At 37.2% G+C, this 19,165-nt stretch overlaps 1 protein-coding gene across 1 annotated transcript in view; it reads left to right on the forward strand.

The window, feature by feature from the left end:
- Positions 1 to 19,165, forward strand: part of LOC123309016 (cadherin-related tumor suppressor) — a 314,561-nt gene that overhangs the window by 226,789 nt on the left and 68,607 nt on the right. The window contains exon 2 of the mRNA XM_044891856.1: positions 4,860 to 5,168. Within this exon, the coding sequence (XP_044747791.1) occupies positions 4,860 to 5,168 (309 nt within the window). The remainder of the gene's footprint in view (positions 1 to 4,859; positions 5,169 to 19,165) is intronic.

A 19,165-nucleotide genomic window follows, 5' to 3' on the forward strand; every position in this document is an offset into this window, starting at 1 on the left:
TATACAAAGGTTCAAAAAAGTATAAACATCTCGTAAATAATTGAGAGTGACTCTGAAATAGAAAGTGTGTATTTCATACGATGATACATCTGATGATGAAAACCTTGACATAGACAATCGTCGGTCATTGGAAATTGCTGTTTTTCCTGATAAACAAACTTATGTTCAAGTATCTATCGCCCCCTGTTCAACTCTTCCATGGGTTAGCGAGACTGGGAGACACGAGCCAATTTTCGATTCCTAAAAAAAAAATTGCTGTTCATCTCATCATCACTCTACTGTTATCTATCGTTACCTATTTGGGCATGATATCTTCACGCAAAAAAATGAGTTGCTACCATTTATTATTATAGATACAACTTAAGTGGCTTCCGAGTGGAAAGAGGTTCAACTACTCTGCCGGACATATTCGAATATAACTTGCATTATTGAAATCTCTATTTTCACAGGGCATATGGAGGATGTGGATGAATACTACTAGTTTTGCAAATACATTTTTTTGAACAGCATATGTTTATATACATTTTCTAAAAGATGGCACGTAAAAAACAATTTTGTTCCTAAGAAATCGGAGAGCTGACCGAAATAGAATTGAGCAGACATTCTATTATTCGTGATAGTATGATATTAACTCCAGAATGAGTCGATTGATATTTTCAAAAATCTTTTTTGTGAAGCACTCTATTCAAGCAACAAATTTAATAGAATTATCAATATTATAATAACTAGTATGGCTAGAAAATCCTCCTTGTAGGTAGATTGAACTTACCTAAGCCAGAAACGAGACTTCATGTCTTGTGAGCGAGACGAGAAGAGACTTCGGTAAAGAGACAAATAGTGATATCGTGGGAATCACTAATAAGACAACAATAAAAAAAAGGGTGATGTTACAATAATTGTGAAAACCTTCTCAAGTTAGGGACCCGTCTTGATATGAAAATCATTAATTTGTCATAACTCGGAATGGCACTGGTACACTTTCAGTATACCATGGAGAAAGCTTAGGTGGTTGAACGCCAGGTGTCGCATCGACTTATTCAATACTTCGATGCCGCTGCTGGCTTTCGACAAAAGGTCCTCTGCTTCACTCAATCGGCATCGTTTGGTTGGGTCATGTGATACTGACGAGCTCAAACAAGATCGAAACCGGTCTATCGCTACTCACCATCGATATCTGCACGTTCTTCATGGTATACTGAAAGTGTAGATTTTTGTCAGTCCTAGTTATCTTCCGTAGCCTTGTGGCGTTAATCTGTCTCATTGTCAATTTGTAGTATTGGCATTCATTCATGATAAAAAATAGCGTATGGTTCGTGTTGGTATAAGTGCGTTTGACTCATTGTGTACTATATTATGATAATTGTCATAAAAATATCACATTTTGAGATGTTCTATCGAGAGATAAGCAGGAGACATCGGAAACATATGTAACACCACTCGTAGGTACCTAATGGAAAATCTTGGCATATTTTCATCTCTTCGATGCAGAATGTCGCCCAACTCGAGAATAATGCCGGAACAAGCGATGCCCGATTTCGGTACGCTCGCAATTATCGAAATACCGACGAGTACCATCAATTTTTAATGAGTCGTTTTTACCGTGAAGATATTCTCGGTTTTTCTACGGCGCATACCGTGAAACATTCATTCAGAAATGATTCCCTGAAACTGAACCGACTTGCACCAAACTGGTCTCCGATAACCGAGTAATGGGCATCCGGTTCTCATACGGATCGAGACGGGATCCTCATGTATGCTCAGCATCTGAAATATCGGTTCTCAGAAAACGGGGGCCGCAGGAAAAAACATCAAAGACTTTGAAAATTAATTAGGTATTCCGTATTGATTCACAAGACGTAGATGTTATTTGAGATGTTATTTCACGAAATACTTGGATAGAAAAACTAATAATATCTAAAATAACCTGAATATACCGGATGATCGGATTCATTGTATTATACAGAATGTTTGTGAATAAGTGCGATAAACTTCGAGAGGTGATTCTGTATGAAAAATAATGATAGTCTGTTACATAATCTTACTTTTAACCGCAAATGTTTTGTTTTCCGAGACGCAGGGTGTTGAAGTTGTTCTTATTGAAAACTGACTACTTATCCATTGTACAGGGTGGGCAAAATTCGCTGTCTACTGAAGAGATCTCGAGAACTATAGCAGCTATAGAAGAAAACGGATGACACATTCTCGAGCTCTTTTTTCGTGACTATTCCAAATCTGAAAACAGATTCAGCCTAATGGTCATAGATTTTGAGTTATGAACGAAAATTTAGAAATTGTCATTTTCAATGAAGCTGAATAACTCGCTTATTTGAACTTGATTCGAAATCCGTTGTTACATTCTACAGGCACTTTTTATGAGGAACTCGAATATGATATTAGTAAATTTTTTGATCCAGTTATTTTCGAGATACGACAGTAATTTCTGATTTTTCAAATGTAAACTATAGTTGAAAGTTCTTTCATCTTGCTGCAATTTTCTTACGGATTTCAAAAATGTATCATATGTCGCTATTCACATGAATAGGTGATCGAAAGTTATGGGTAATTGAAGAAATTGGGAAAAGCAGTAAAACACTTGGTATCTTGATTATTTAAAGGGATGAAACCTTTGAAAATAGGTTATTATAACCTTGTATATTGGAAAAAATCAAATCAAAACCCTTACCTTCATTGAACGTGCATTCATAAACCTTCCATACCCCTTTATTTGTATTGGAAAGATTCATTTTTTCGCATCTGATAAAGTAGGTATTAAGGTGTTTATTAAACACTTATTGTAAAAGCTTCTTGTAAAAATCAGAAAAATTGTTCAAAAAATATTTATTCTGCTTTATCCAAAATCATTTTTAGTTTAGTGAAAAAACAAATACTCGAAGAGACTAATCATCTTTTTCAGGTGATCATTTTCTGCCACATGCCACAATGAGTCGTTTAATGATTTTAACAGAGTGAACAAGTGATAAAACACCATTGATTTTATTGAGAGTAAGAACAGTACAGTTATTGAACTGTTCTCACAGGAACATTACCGGTACAAAATGAAGAATGAGGAAGTTACATTCTCAATGCTGTCATTATTATCTTCTCCTTATTGCCTTTTACCACTGTTTAATGTTATTGTTGTTTTATTAGACACTAAATATTTCAATCGTCGAATTTTTCGTATGGAATGTCATTAGAAATGAATCATTGGAAATTACTCTCAGTTCATAGTTTTCTACAGAATATACAGGGTGAGTCTTTGACTCTTACAAATATTTCAACAGTAGATTCTTGAGGTTAAAAGATACACTTTTTTCTCATACTATTTTTCCGATACGGCCCTGATAAAAAGATATAGCAATTTTAAGTACTCATAATGAGCTATACCACCTCTGGAGACACAAAACACCCTTCAGAATAACTAGCAAAATCTGTGAAACTACACATCTGTGGATCTTTTGAACAGAGTTACATTCAGCTCAATTTTTCAAAATTCACAGATACTTATTATACATTATATGAGAAAATATGAAGAATACTTTTATTTTACAAAACGTGCCACAATAAAATTTATTGAAAAACTAATCTTCTCTTCTTGAATGGTTTGTCTTAATTTGAGGGGGAAGATAGTTATTTGTGAAATTTCTTCTCTGAAGTTTTGCACCATGTTCATGTACCTATTGATTTTAAGATTCAACAGTCACTGAATTTAAAACTTTTAAGGATACCAACAATTCAGTCTAGTGAAATCTTACAAATTCTGTACGAAGTTCAGAAAAACCTTTGATCTTACTATTTTTGGTTGATGTTCTCAGTGAGTGTGAGAATAGATAGGAAAATGTAAGAAATAAAAACGCTGATGATATAATTCTGAAGAACAACCAACACTATTCGAACGATGAGTTAACATAATATTCGTGTCGAATTTCATGTTTACGATGGGTCATAAAGAAAATTCAGAATATAATTACTAGTAAAACCAGGCAACCTATGAATTATAGAATATGATAATCAGTTATTAAGCTATACAGTTCTGGGATTTGTATTAATAAGAATGAAAAAGTGGGAGGCAGGTTCAAAGGCATCAGACTTTTAATGACTATATTTTATATACTTCTATAGTTATGACGTTTTTTTGTTGTAACCTAGAGACTTCTGCTAATTTTGGCAGGAAGTGATTTCGCCAGCAAGAATGAGATTGTCAGAATTACTCAGTAATATAATGTCAGAATTTATGGAATAATAGTTTCGGATATTCGAATTTACAACCAGAGAATTCTCATTGGGTGATCCAGAAAAATTGATAGAGAAAAAATAGGAATTTGAATATTTTGAAATAGTCCATTTAAGTTTTTTTTCCGATAAGATTTTTGTTTATCGACATTAGCAGAAATGGTTTCAGGTACCTAATGTATACTCTTTTTATGTTGAAATGAAAGAGCAAGAAAAACATTATATCTTATGAGTTTCCTATACTTGAGTCCTTGAAGAATTCAACATTGAAGTAACTACTGAATTAATTCAGGTATATACATTCTGAGCTGTCTGATAACTTTATATATCAATGAAAAATATGTACTCCCCTCCGTGGAGACAGTGCAAGAGCAAATGCAAATGGAGTCTTGAATATCATCTTTAGCCTAAGGAATGCTATTGAACATTTCTCATTCAAACCTTAACTTTTCGAACGTCGAGTATATAATAATCAAAGAATTGACAATTCTCGTTTCTATGACTATATCTCTAACGAATTAAACGGATCAAATCGACCGTGACGACATTCGATAATCATCGAACATTTCATCAATTTATCAATAGTCATGCCTCGAAAACATCTAATTATCTATGGTCTGTTGCAGGTTCAGATAACGGTCTTGGATAAAAATGACAGCCCGCCATCTTTCAAGGATCTGCCAATGCACTATACGGTATCCGAAGATCTTGGTCCTGGACAGAGTGTGGCAACGGTGAAGGCCGATGATCCAGATTCTATCGGGGAACTGAGATACACCATCATTAAGGGGAATGATGGGCATTTTGCCATCGACGAAGAATCTGGCGTGCTGCAATTGGTTGAGGCATTGGATAGAGAAACGAAGGATGTCTACAGGCTGACGTTGAGGGCTGGCGATGGTAACCAATTCACAGACGCTACAGTGACCATAGAGGTATGTATCGAGTTTATAAGGTGATATTTCATAGACTTCAGATGAGGGTATCTCTATACTCTTCCTCTCAAACCACGGGTAAAATGGCGTTCAAAAACGTAAAAAAAGAGGTTATTTTATAAAGGCTTATTGATAATAACCTGTCTCAACTTTTTACACTTCATGAGTTAGATAATATTCACTGAAGAGTGACAACAACGGCTCAGTTGAACCATTGAGTATTGGTGGATACTCAAAGGCTGAACAGAATTTTCTTTCAGGATTGCAGAGGTTTATTAGCTCCAATAATGATGCAGCAGGTACTGGTTCACTTCTTGAGATCTCAGTTAAATCACTTACATTGCCTGATGACGTCAACATCTTCCGTTTTTTATAGCTGATAGTTATTGAATTCTCGAATCAGTATCCAGCGAAACACAACATCATTTCTCGCTCATTTTCAGTTATAAACAATTAACTGACAATAACCCACGAACTTATTCGCCTTTCAACAGCAAAACTGGCCGGTTCCCATTACCGTAAGGTTATAAATAAAACGGATCTCGCAGCCATATGAGTTTATCATAAATAATTGACAGGTCTCACAAATCGGATAAGGAGACCCTTCTTCTTGCGCTGATTTTGTTCTCTTCCTCTGGACCGTTCTTGCCAGGTTTACGCTATACAGACATTGGCCTCTCTCTCTTCTTGAAATGGCACAGAGGATGTTACAAATACTGCGTTGACTGAGAAGACCCGAATGTCCGAAACAAATTGTTATAACGATGTTTTTCTATCAATTTGGAATATTGAAAGCTGTGGAAGTCAAAATATCATTTACCCTTCCCTGAGTAATCAATAGAAATTTATTTACTAGATAAGATGAAGTATAGAAACACTCTTTTATCTCAGTCAACAAAACCAGGAAAACAGGAGAAAGAAGGAAATAAATAAACACTGTGCAAAAAAATTAACACACATTCTGAAAATCTCAATTTTAATGAAAGTTAACTCTACATTGACTTTATAACTTATTTTTTATGTTCTCTCGGGAAGGTTTTGAACGAAACAAGACACATTAAATGGAAGAAAAATTCAGGATTTCACCGAATCTTATGTGAAAGAAGAGAAATGAACAATTTTCAAAATACTGAAATGCTGATAAGAGATTTAATACTTAGTATTTCCACCCCTTGCGTTAATTACAGCTCGGCAACGACGGTTCATACTCAAAATGAGTGATCTTAAAATGTTCTGATCTAATCCTTCCCAGATTTCTCCGAGTTGGATTCCTAAGTCTTTAAGAGTAGCTGGATGATTTTCTGAACTTCTCAGCATTCTATTGAGGTTGTCCCAAACCTGCTCAATCGGATTGAGATCTGGACTTCTTGCTGGCCATTCCATTTGATAGACTTCAACCTCTTCAAGGTACTCCTGAACGATGCGCGCACGATGGGGTCTGGCATTATCGTCCATGAAAATGAAATTTTCACTAATGTATGGGGCAAATGGCACTACATGCTCTTCAAGAATGTTCCTTATATACTTATCAGCATTCATAGCTCCATTATCAACGACCACTAGGTCTGTGCGAGCAGTCAAAGATATTCCACCCCATACCATAATCGATCCTCCCCCGAAACCAGTAGTATTCAGGAAATTGCACTGAGCATATCTTTCATGTGGACGTCTGTATACAAGGGAACGTCGATCACAATGGTAGAGGCAGAATCTAGACTCATCTGTGAAGAGAACTCTTTCTGAATCGGCCTCTTCCCAATGGATATGCTCTCTTGCAAAATCCAAACGCGCCCTTCGATGGGATGGGATAAGAGCTGGGCCTCTTGCCGCGACACGAGGTCTTAAATCATATTCTCTGAGGCGATTTCTTATTGTCTGAGTGCTAATTTGCACCTTATGAGTTGGCTCAAGCTGAATTTGAAGGAGGCGAGCGGTTGAAAACTGTTGTCTCAAGGAAGAAACTCTTAAGTAACGTTCTTGAATGGCAGTTGTTACCCGTGGTCTACCCTGTCCTGGTCTTCGGACATTAATACCTGTCTCCCTGAATCGCTGCAACATTCTGGACACACATGTATGGGAAACTCCAAATCTTTCTGCAATTCTTGTGTATGTCCACCCTTCTTCTCGCAAAACTACCGCTTGGGCACATTCCTCTTGGGTCAAATTGCGTGTTTCGCGTTGCATAGCGATCGAGTGTAGAAAATCAAACGAAAGAAAACATCTGTATTGAAGAAAACCGTTGAAAGTGGATAACATATGCATGCATAATTCTGATAAAAAAAATTATCATTGAGAAAAACTTCAGTTGTACAATAAATTTGAGATTTCCATAATGTGCGTTAATTTTTTTTGCGCAGTGTATTAGGATTTCTTATCATGGCATTTATTCAGAAAAAATTGGTAAACTGTTCAGAAGTTTCGTTCGAATCTGCCAATACATTACAAGAACATCTAGACGGGAATATGGATCGAAACAGTAATCTGGACAAGTCAGGATTGTACAAGTTGAGAAGTGGAAACTGCAACAACTTCTATGTCGGCAGAAATGGCAGGAGTATCAATACCAGAATTAACAAACAGCTCCAGGAAAGAGAACAACGACAAATCCATTTTTGGTGTAAACTTGAGAGTAAACAATCATAATGTAAAGTCATACGCTTTAATTGTAATTGTTTTTCATTCATACAGAATTCGAACATTTGCAATATAACCATAGATAGATATACTATAGTTGCAAATAGGAAGTGATGGTTTGAAGAACTAATCTGTGAAATTAGCAGCGTTTTCAGGATGTGTCTCAGCGTCGTTAATTTTCGCAGAAATGCATCCGAACGGTTCGGAACGGAACGCTGCCATATCTGCAACCTTACCATGTAAACCATCCATCACCCGATAATGATTTATTGAGCTCTATCCGAACATGTACATCACATTTCATTCCTTTCAATATTTTTGTTCGATCCGAAGACGGTTGGTGTTCGTTGGGAGGAAATATTTAAAACATGCATGACAAGCAGTTGTATGATTGGTCGTTATTAATGATATAGATATGTTCATGTCATTTCTCTGTGTGAATTTCTTGCGATCTGACCCGCGAAACGCTTGCATTTGGCCTCTTGCAGCCTTGAAGTTGTTCAGGTACCGACCTGCGACGGCCATCGTTGATTGAAGACGGATGCAAGTCATAAGTTTGAGATCCTAGACTGCAGTCTGCGTTATCTCAGGATTCAACTGCCTAGCCGTGTCTTTTTTTTGCGATTGACAGAAAAGTATGAAACAACAACTGGATCTTATGTATTTCCAGAGCCTCTTCTTCTCCTTCCATGAAAATTTTTGTTTGATCCTTCGCTCACTGCCTTTCCCCACACAAAAATAACAAACTTAAGGTCGTCTGTACGAGGATATATTGAAAAATTCTTAGCCTACTATAAAACCCAACAAAATTTCAATGTCAAAATATTTGATTACTCAACATATTCTCCTCTTTGGATACATTTATTACAGCAAACCTCCAACGTCTTTAGACCTTTCAAAAAGAATGTTTCTTCTTGTTCTGCAAACCAGATCTACACAGGTCTTATTGCCTCCTCGTTGGACGACCTTTTTTTTCAGTTGAGAAAAGAGATGATAGTCGGATGGAGCCAAATCTGGTGAATAAGGGGGATGTTTTAGTAATTCAAACTCTAAATCACGAATTTTTTGCATGGCAACATGAGCTTTGTGTGCAGAGGCGTTATCCTGCAAAAACAAAACATCTTTGGATAGCTTTCCGCGTCTTTTCTACTTAATTTTTTCCCTTAGAGTGATTAGTAATGTTGAATAGTAATCTCCGGTTAATGTTCTACCCTTATCCAAAACATCAATCATGATTACTCCATGGAAATCCCAAAAAACTGAAGCAAGAACTTTTCCAGCAAATTTTGGACACGAAACTTCTTAGGTCTTGCAGAACCAGAGTGTCGCCATTCCATCGATTGTTGCTTAGTTTCTGGATCGTAGAAATGTACCCAAGTCTCATCCATAGTAACAATTCGGTTTAAGAAGTCCACATCGTTTTCAAATCGAGCACAGATCGAACGCAATGCTTCTACCTTTGCACGCTTTTGGTCAACATTTAAACATTCGGGGATCCATTTCTCAGCAATTTTTCTCATGTCCAAATTAATGTCAACTATATGATGAACGCGTTCGTATGAAATATTCATTGCTTCAGATATCCGTTTTAGCTAAGATGTTTAGGTGCATACATGGTGTATGCACTGATTAGATTTTGTTTTTCCATCTTTAGAAATAAGCAAGATTTGGCTATTATTAATTTGAGTACTGAAGGCATTTCTAACGACGAGGGTGATCCTCCACCAAGATCAGCAGAAGATTTTTGACGCAGAGATGATATCCCTCCCAATGCAATTGAAAAACAAGTTATGTACCTATGATTATTTATTTTTTTCTTCAGTCATCATCAAGTCTTGAAATAAGTTTGGATGAAGGCTTTATTATTCGCCTTTTTTCTCGTTTTCTGCTCTGTTTCTTTGTTTCAGATATTATTTCGAAATGGAAAGAGGATAAAGAAATTTATATGTCAATGGAAAGGAAGCCCTTCAGTATTAAAAGCTTATTCTGTAAACAAATTTGTCATCACTACAGTTCTCACGGGGAGACAGGGTTTTTTTACTGAGGTTTTTCCCTAAGCTCTTGTATCATACTCTAAATTGTATGGTACCCCGTTACACTAACCTTTGCTAAAACTCATACATATGCTATATTATTTGATAACTAAAAATGTATTGCTGACATTCAAAAGAATATATATATATATAGAGAGATAAGTTTCGTTTTTCCCACTGTAGGTAGCGCTATTTAGAAATTGACAGTTGTCAATTGATATTTGAAAATAATTTGAATATATTCCTGCGACTTGCGAATGTGTTGTATTTATCAACGATTATGGGTGTGTGAAAATGTATTAGTTTCGAGAAAGGGTGTACAAAATTCATTTATTCAACATGTCGTTCAGTTTTCTGTCTGGATAATCAAGAACTACAGCTTAGAATTCGGTGTTGTTGGACTATCACCCTTTGTTGTTGGAATTTGAGGCAGAACCAAATCAGATGAACGAACATTCGGAACAGATACAGCTAAGAGTTTTATGGCAACTTCAGCGATATTTTATCAAAGGAACTGTATTTGAAAATACTTAATGTGAATTGTGAGCATGTATATTAAGAAACAGAAATACATGAATCTATTCAAGTCTGTTTTTCAAGTACTCTTCACGAGAATAGTGAAAATTCCGTTTCCGTCAATTGAATATATTTGATATTTCGCCAAGTGTTTTATTAAAATTATGTTGAATTATCCTCCTCATGAATACAATTTGTCGAACAGAAATTATTTTGAAGAAGAATGGTAATTACTCCTTCGAATCCTTCAATAGTGTTGAAATATCCGAAGATTCGTTTTTACAAGGAAAATTAAAGTGTAAATCTCAAATATTCCTTAACATTTGACGAATTAGTCTAGTTAATTTTTTTTGGATTCGTTGATCGATCGGGATCACAGATTCCTGTAATTTGTGATCGATATCAACGCAGAACAAAATAAAACGAGAAAGTATCATTAGACTTTCTTTCATAGAACAAGGATAGAACATGGTGGCGCCGCCACGAAACAAATCTCTTATTTTCGATTTGGTCTAATGTCATTTCATTCAAAAATTGACGAGTGCATACACCATGTTTTTAGACATCTTAGTTTTAGCCCAATTCGACGGTCTGATAAAATCATGTCATGAACTGCATCGATATTTTCGGTCATCATCTTCAATGGAAAATTTACCTCTTTTGAAGCTTGCAGTCCAATTTTTCACGTTCGCATAGGAAGGACATTGATCACCAAGGGTATTAAGCATATCTTCTTAAATCTGCTTACCTTTTAACCCTTTTAAATACAGGTATGTACTTGATTAGGGCTCGATGCTCCAATTTTTTGATTTTCACAATTTCGGTGGACATCTTCTTCTTCTTGATTCATTGTGTAAATCTGGTTTAGTTTTTTGACCTCAAACTTCACACTGACACTCCTAATGAGTTATTGTTCGTTGCTTCACTAACGCAAAATTTTTTCTATGCATGGAACTGGTTTTGGCTAACTAGATATCAATACATCCTCGTATGTTCACCTGACGATGTTTTTTTACATCTTCGAAAACCTGTAGGCTTTTTCCTCATCTCTAATTCTTCCTACCTTCTAATTTTCCAGAATCTACTTGGTCTCCACGATGCTCGTGTAAATCCCGATTTAGCATCGTGGGCTCTCAACTACTTAGAGCATCACGAGGATTATGAAACTTAGAGAAAATATCTTCAAGATCTTGGATCCATTTTTTTTAAATAATTATAGACATCAGAAGTCAGATCGTAAATACTTCTTTTCGTTCTTGAGTTACTGGGCATTATCGCAAAATTTATTTCAAGTGCGAAAAGGAGGTTTTCTCTCTCACATTTTTAGCAGTGTTTTATCTAATACCTAACATACGTTCATCGTATCAATGAACCCCGTCCGATATCTTCGGCATTAACGGCGCCAATATTTCATTCAGGTCTATCGCAGCCGTTTTTCACTAAAAAGCACCGAGGCAGCTCGCTTATCGTCCCATCCATGTACACCTATCGGTCTTCGAATCCCCGATAAACGCGCCACGTCCGCTGACACCAGGCCACATTTCTGCCGGCCTAGCGCAGACCGAGTGCATTATACAACTCTCGAGAATACGCCTCTTTATTGCGATCGTGCCAAGATCATAAGGGAGTAGTTGTAGAAGCGCAAAGTTCCGCGTTTCCCGGCAATGATTTATCTGAATGGACTTCATTGAGGTGCAAATCATAGGGGCTCAGTTGATAGGAAAACACCAACTATCCTTAGGTCAGCCAGTCCCACCTACATAATCCTTTGAACGTGCCGATTGCTATTGGAACAGTTCGAATGAGCAGGCAGTTTGCCATCGATTTTGAAATTGGGTCCGTTGTCCGTTCACCCTTCTTCCATCTGGAGGATAATTCTAGAATTTTAATTAGGTTGGACAGATTGGAATATTGATGGAGTCATTGGAAGTATTCCTTATTTTTTGCCAAGAGATAATACTTTATTTCCTGAGCAGATACTCACCTTTTTGAAGGACATTTTTACTCTGTTATTTAGTCGACTAATCCTTCTCCTCAGTCTGGAGATGGTGAAAAGGAAGATACGTCTATTGACTTCAAACCTTTCAAAGAGATGTCATTGGAAAATTGATCTATAGTTTAAAGTAAACATATTTGCAGTTCTTACTATTTACAGCTCTCACAGTCTGCTAATGAAGGATACAATGTATCCCCCTCCATAGAGGGGACCACGCAGGTATCATAAAGGGCTGAAAAATATCCATGTTCTACACCAAACAGGCTTCTTATGCCGGAAGGTTCCACGTGGTTCAACTTTGTGATGTCCAATTACCTGGTAGGGCGATTTGGGGACCTGGTTTCAATATGTCCATTCCCCTAGAAAAGGACTGTACCATATAGTTTATAGTTTGGTAACTGCAACCAAAGATTATAATCTTTGACTGAAACCTCAAGTTCTATTTTACACCTATCAGAGCTGTTCTCACAACTGCTCCATCCAAAGCTCGCTCTCCAGCTTCAAAGTTCCGATGAGGTCCAGTATCTGAGCGAGGCATTCTGGAATAAGCAGATGAACAAAAGTTTCAATAAGTCCATGCTTATCTCGAACCAACTTTTTGGCCTGATCCATTCCTGGAAGATTCTTCCAGAGTGTTTCTCTTTTGGTTTCTTCCTTCTGCAGAAATTGTTTCTCATAGGTGCCTTATACCACAGAAAGTCTCTAGACCAGTAAATGGCGAGAGTGTTGGTCTCCTGGTTTTCATTGATTCCAGAATGGCCAGGAGCCAAAACTAAAGAGATCTTGTTGCTTTGTTCTTGCCTTTTCATTACGGACTGTTCCGTAATGCAGGCTGATCTGTATGCCGTTCTTGTCTGTATGCTGGACAATATCCGCTGATGATACTCCAGAAAACACTGCTATATATGTTGTGAGAGTCAGTGAACAGGGAAGTCTATTTCTGAGGAAAAGGTTAGCTACAACTCAGTAGAGGAAGAAAGCTCTGCGTGAGCTGAACTCCGATAACGTTCGAAAAGTTATGTGGCGTGGAGGTTCTTGAAAACGAGAAGACAGACACATGTACTGGCAAAACTGATGATCTTTTGTTTTTCCGAAACCTGTGCTTCTTTCTCGCCGTAAGGCTTTTCTTTGTTTGGTTAGGCAGGAAATTTTTCCTTGAATGGAGCTCACGAAGTAGTCTTAGGTAGTCAAGGCTTCTCATTGGGAGATCGTCTTGTAAGCCTGCGGCTTACAGGACCTTTGAGAGAAAACTTCTGACTCTGGTGAGTGATACATTGACTTGGGCACCTGTTTGATAAATATTGAGAGAGAATGCAAGAGTACTTATGAAACAGTTGAAAATATTTTGTTCATCTTTGGTAACCTTGCTGGGTTAATGACATACCTAGAAAATATAATGGCATTTTTCGGCGTGTCTTAGGTTCTGAACTGTGATTCTCACCAACTGCCAGAATTTTCTGGCAATTACAACTTTTTATAGCATTTAATAAGTCAAAAACGTGGGATACGTATTAATCAGATAATGGAATGAAAGGGTATTTGCAAATGTCACCCACTCTTTCCTACCAGCAACAGGATTCATTTGTCAACGCTTCAAACAGATTGTTAAGAGTGATTAATTCAAGAGCCACAATGCCAATCAAAATACTAAACGATTCTACTACACCCAACACACCCAGCATAACCACAATATACACAAGTGAGATAACTTTCTTTCGTGCATCAGATAAATTCCCAGAGCTCTGAGTAGTAAACTTCTGATTCACAAAAGGAGTCTTGGATCGCAACAACTGTCGTAGTGAAATGATTGATGACAATCCAACATTTTAAAATAATGAACAGAAGGAATACATTTTTAAAGCAAACCTGCCGACTCTTGCTGGTTATGTAGATCTGATGGATGAATATTTCAGCACTTGCTCTGCCAATGCTTTGCACGAGCAATGGAAGAATAGTCTCGTGAATGAGAAGAATATATTATAGCAATAAGTGAAATTGACAACGACGAACATCAGATGTAGATGTCTTCCAGAAAAAGTATGCAAAAGCCTTAACTAGTAAATTCACTGGTTCCCCAGTAGGATCACGCTTGAAATTGAAGATCAAACGGTTCCAAAAAGATTTTTCTGGGGGGAAACTTTGTTATGGAAAGTTTGTAAGAGCTAATAGACAATCTAGCATAATCTGCGAGTGGAAAGATCTGCAACAGCTGTATATGTTTCATTTCTTCCTCCTATACTCTATTGCAGAGGTCGATATTGAATCTCGAAATTGAACTAATGGTTTCAAAAATGCACCGATCGTAAATACGAGTTTTCAATCTGGGAACAATGAGAGTATCACATTCCTTGCCGATAAAACGCAGAACATTCGCTTCCAACGACTAGAGAGTGGTTCTCGTCCTATCCCACAGACAGAATGACAATTAATCAGCAGCATGGTACAAAACATCAGGAAACGTAACTATGATAACTCTGTTTTTAAACGTAGCCTATCTCAACAGACGGTGCATCGGCAGTTTATCATAGCAGACTCTGCCACCACAGAGAGATGCAGATCGGACAGATTTCATACTAACTACGACCATGGGAGCAATGAACCATAATTGTCGATGGCACCACTCGATTATTCTCTATGTGTGTGTACTGCTATCTACCTCACCATTTTCTCCCGGCTCTTTGTACAATTATTAATGTCTCCGAGCACGCTAAAAATTTCCCGGCATTTTACAACATCTGTTGATCGGTTTTCGAATTCCAAACGATCTACACAAATCACTCAAACGGTCATCATCTCTTATATTTTCGATTGATAAATACCTGAGAGCCGGTCTTCGTCAAGTCGTGGAGTTTTATGCCGACGCGTCGACGTTTGAAAAAGGTGTGGCCTTTATCTTGCGGGGAATACTTTACGCCTCTATTATTCATCATTAGTGAGGCGAGTACTGTATAAAAACGTGGCTGTGTGCGTTTTGCTGGATGGAGGAATCAGGATATGCGGAATGGTGCGTGATCAAAAGCCAAAACAGATATGCAGATGGCTCAAGAAAGATGATAGTTTCATTGTAATCCGAAAAAAATATCTTGTAACAATGTGTGAATTTCTACATTCGACAAGAGTACTATATTTTCGAGATGCAGAATGTCAACGGGAGGTCTACGTGGTCCCAGCACATTTGACCGAAAATATGAAAACTTCTGGGTTTGAATAATGGAGAAATAAAAAATTCAATCTGTGATTTAGTCATTGGGACATCGATGAATACAACTTATTGAAAACAGAATGAACGTTTCATGATTTTGAGCCATATCTGCACCATAATAGTGATCTAGATTACGTGGTTCCACTGCTTCTTCTCTCTGATAATCTATAGCTAGAGCATCTGCCAACGCTCAAAACATAGCCACAGATACAATTTCACGGATTTTAAATAACATGTTTCTACCACATCATCAGGCGACAGCACTATTTTCCTTCCAGGTGACCATATTATAGAGCAGTTATATTGCAGAAATATATCCAGTGTTCCCTGTTTTGTAACCTAAACATAGCATTCAGAGCACAAATAAAGATCAGTTATCTAGCAGCAATGCTCGTATGTGCGCATCAAACAAGGAATAAAATCTCCTCTCTGAAGAGAGCATAAATTCAAATATGGATCATGCAAATAAGCAGAAATATATCTAGTGTTCCCTGTTTTGTAACCTAAACATAGCATTCAGAGCACAAATATAGATCAGTTATATAGCAGCAATGCTCTTATGTCCGCCTCCAGCAAGAAACACGTCTCTTTTCTGAAGGGAGCATAAATATTTCAAATATGGATTATGCAAATATTCGTCCCAAATGAGATATTTATAGGTAATACATTTATGTTATATGAAAAAAGTGTTCTTGAGAACGCTTTAACAAAAACAAATCAAATTATGTAAATTAATATAAACTATTGCTATAATAATGAACTCGAAATTTGTGTTTTGAATTGGTATATTTTTAACAATCATTGTTGAAAAGAAATTCCAAAACATCTCACATCAGTTCGGAGAGTTATGTAAACGAATAGTTCGAAAACTACCTTTTCATAAATTTCAGATTACAAAATTGATGACAAAAGATTAGTTCATAAAGTAATAGCACTAGAAAGAATATATTACAAAATGTTGGGTTTATAACTATAACTGTTCTCCAAGAAGAATTAAAACTGGTATTTGTATGCATTTCATATTTGGCGGTATGTGCTGGGGTGAGTTCACGCCATTTGAAGAATGGCGTGCTCTTGGGGTGATTGTTTCGTCCCACTGCTAGGGTCGGACTCATCAGGTAGGTTAATGAACCCTAGCAGCTACCTACGACAATCGCCGAAGCAGCGTAGTTTGTGCCTGCTATAAACGCCGGTTACGTCGAGGGTATAGAGTGTTGCGTCGCCGGTGGCGCCATCGTTTGGCGTATGCTGCACCGCGATAGACGTATAATCTACCCTGTGATCGCAACCGTCGTGCGCAGTGATGCCATCGTTTGGCTACCCTTGGTACCATCATGGTGAGATGAAGTATTCCTCTACCATGGGTACAACTACGCCGCCACACATAAAAAGATTCATCAACAGTACACTTATATGTTGGCTTCTAAAGTTTTCAGAAAAATTTTGCCTATAATATGTGAAAATAAGTAAAATACTATATGCATATTTTCGAGCATATTTTCAATCTCTTTTCGATGTTCACAATTTCGCTGAAAAATCCCTGTGACACACAAATAACTACTTGAACGTTCAATATCTGAACTTCAATTTCCGTTATCCACTATTCAACCTATAAAATGTCTATATAATTCAGAAAACTAGATGATAATGAATACAAATCTTGCAGCACCCTCGACGGTAGTTAAAACGTTGATGGTGTTATACTCTCTCCATGGTCTTAAACTGATACATAGCAAATATAGAACAAAGTTACAAATATGTCACATGGATATCACGGAGCAGAATGATGATATTTACAAAATGTGAATATGATTCGGATACATCACAGGCACATCCCAAATATCGTATCAGTCAAGTAATGGTTACAGAAAAATTAAAAATAACAAAGATCCCTATTAGATCTCCCAAGAAAACATTACAGATATGTTACTAGTTACCAAGGCTCCTTCAACAGTGTGGTACTGGCATCTTATTTTATCCAGAAATCGAAGCATCTAAAGACTTCTGTTCTTTCCATCTTGGCTTCATACAGAGAATATCAGCAAGTATTCCAGAAACTGCATTTTTGAAGAGAGAAAAAGTTCTTAATGGGAAGGTGGTTTGAAAAATGTTAGGAAAACAAATTATCGAAATCCCCGAACACCAAGGTAGCCGATCAACCTCATTTACTTTCTGAAGAACCCTCGAAGTATGGCTAGATCTCTTTGAGAAGGTAGATACCTCTTATAAATACCCCATTTGAGATCTTTCAATTCAACTCGAATCCCTACGTAATCAGTTGAGCATGTAAAGACACTAATTATCTTCCCGTTTCTTTTTATCGGGGAAATATACGCTACGCCCACCATCCAGAGATGGACTATTATCCACTTTGTGTGATTGTTGTGCGGAAGATGCGGCCTTACGTCCATGCTGCCTTGAAGGTAATAGTTTTCAGCCAATCTACCGTGGAATATCTCTGCTTTCTGGTTCATGATATACCGTCAAAGATACTGTTATAAGTGAGGAAATTGAATTGTCACGACGCTTCGGGGATAAGTTCGACTGCGCCCGTTGCGCGAATTTATGGAACCGACTGTATATTTCGCTGGTGGGGATGCAATTTGCCCGCAGCCTTGCTCGCATCGGATGGCAATGGAAATTCAATTACAGATGGAATTCTGACGGTTTTCGAATCGACATAGCATTTTTGCATGAAATTAATTGACGTCGATTGGTTGCAATTTCGAAAAAAAAAGTTTACAGTGGGTGTACTCCTCACTAATGGATCTACACACGCTGCAGTTGGAAAAAGATATAAAGCGGAGGAAATTAATATAAAAACCTCTTCATCAGGTTCTATAAGTTCTTCTTCTATAAGTACCTACATTGTTGTAGCGTCAACCTTTAATTGAAATTCAATAACACTGGCCAGACAGAGTGAGTCTTTAAATTGCACAGAGTAGGCAAAGTTGGTGATACATGAACTATACTTCATTCACTTTTATTTTAGCAGTCGGTTGGCCACGGAAATTTGACACTTTTCACTCTGTATAGTACGAAAATGTGGGGTTATGACGCTTGTCAAAACATTTTTGGGCTTTAAATCAACGCTATGTTGCCCATTCTGCGTGAAAGTTTCTGTTATTACGTATTTTATCACAATGTCAAATCTCTTCGGAAAATATGTGACGAACATAATTGAAGTTTATACGAACTGATTGAAAGCATACCAAATCCAGTTATTTGCATGGAAAGCCCGTTTGTAACAGCCGAGAATTCTCTGGAGAATTCTCTACCAAATTTTGGTAAGAAAACGAAAGAGATTATTTTGTATGCAACTGAACAGAGAATTCTACCGAGAGTGCGTATGCAACGGTAAAGCATTCACGGCGCATGAAATCTCGAGTAAATTTTCTAGAGAATTCTCGGCTGTTGCAAACGGGCTGAAAATACAAAAGATCAGTACAATATCATAACATGCCCTAGCTTGAGGAGAGTTAATGTTCGTTATCTTCTTTGGCTAAAATTTGAATACGTTACATCAGTTTAAGATTTCAAAAATATTAACCCGAAGATGAAATGCATATGATGCAGTGGTTGGGAATGAGTATCTCCCGAAGGAATTAACAGATAA

The sequence above is a fragment of the Coccinella septempunctata genome, chromosome 3, assembly GCF_907165205.1.
Source record: "Coccinella septempunctata chromosome 3, icCocSept1.1, whole genome shotgun sequence".
NCBI lineage: Eukaryota > Metazoa > Arthropoda > Insecta > Coleoptera > Coccinellidae > Coccinella > Coccinella septempunctata.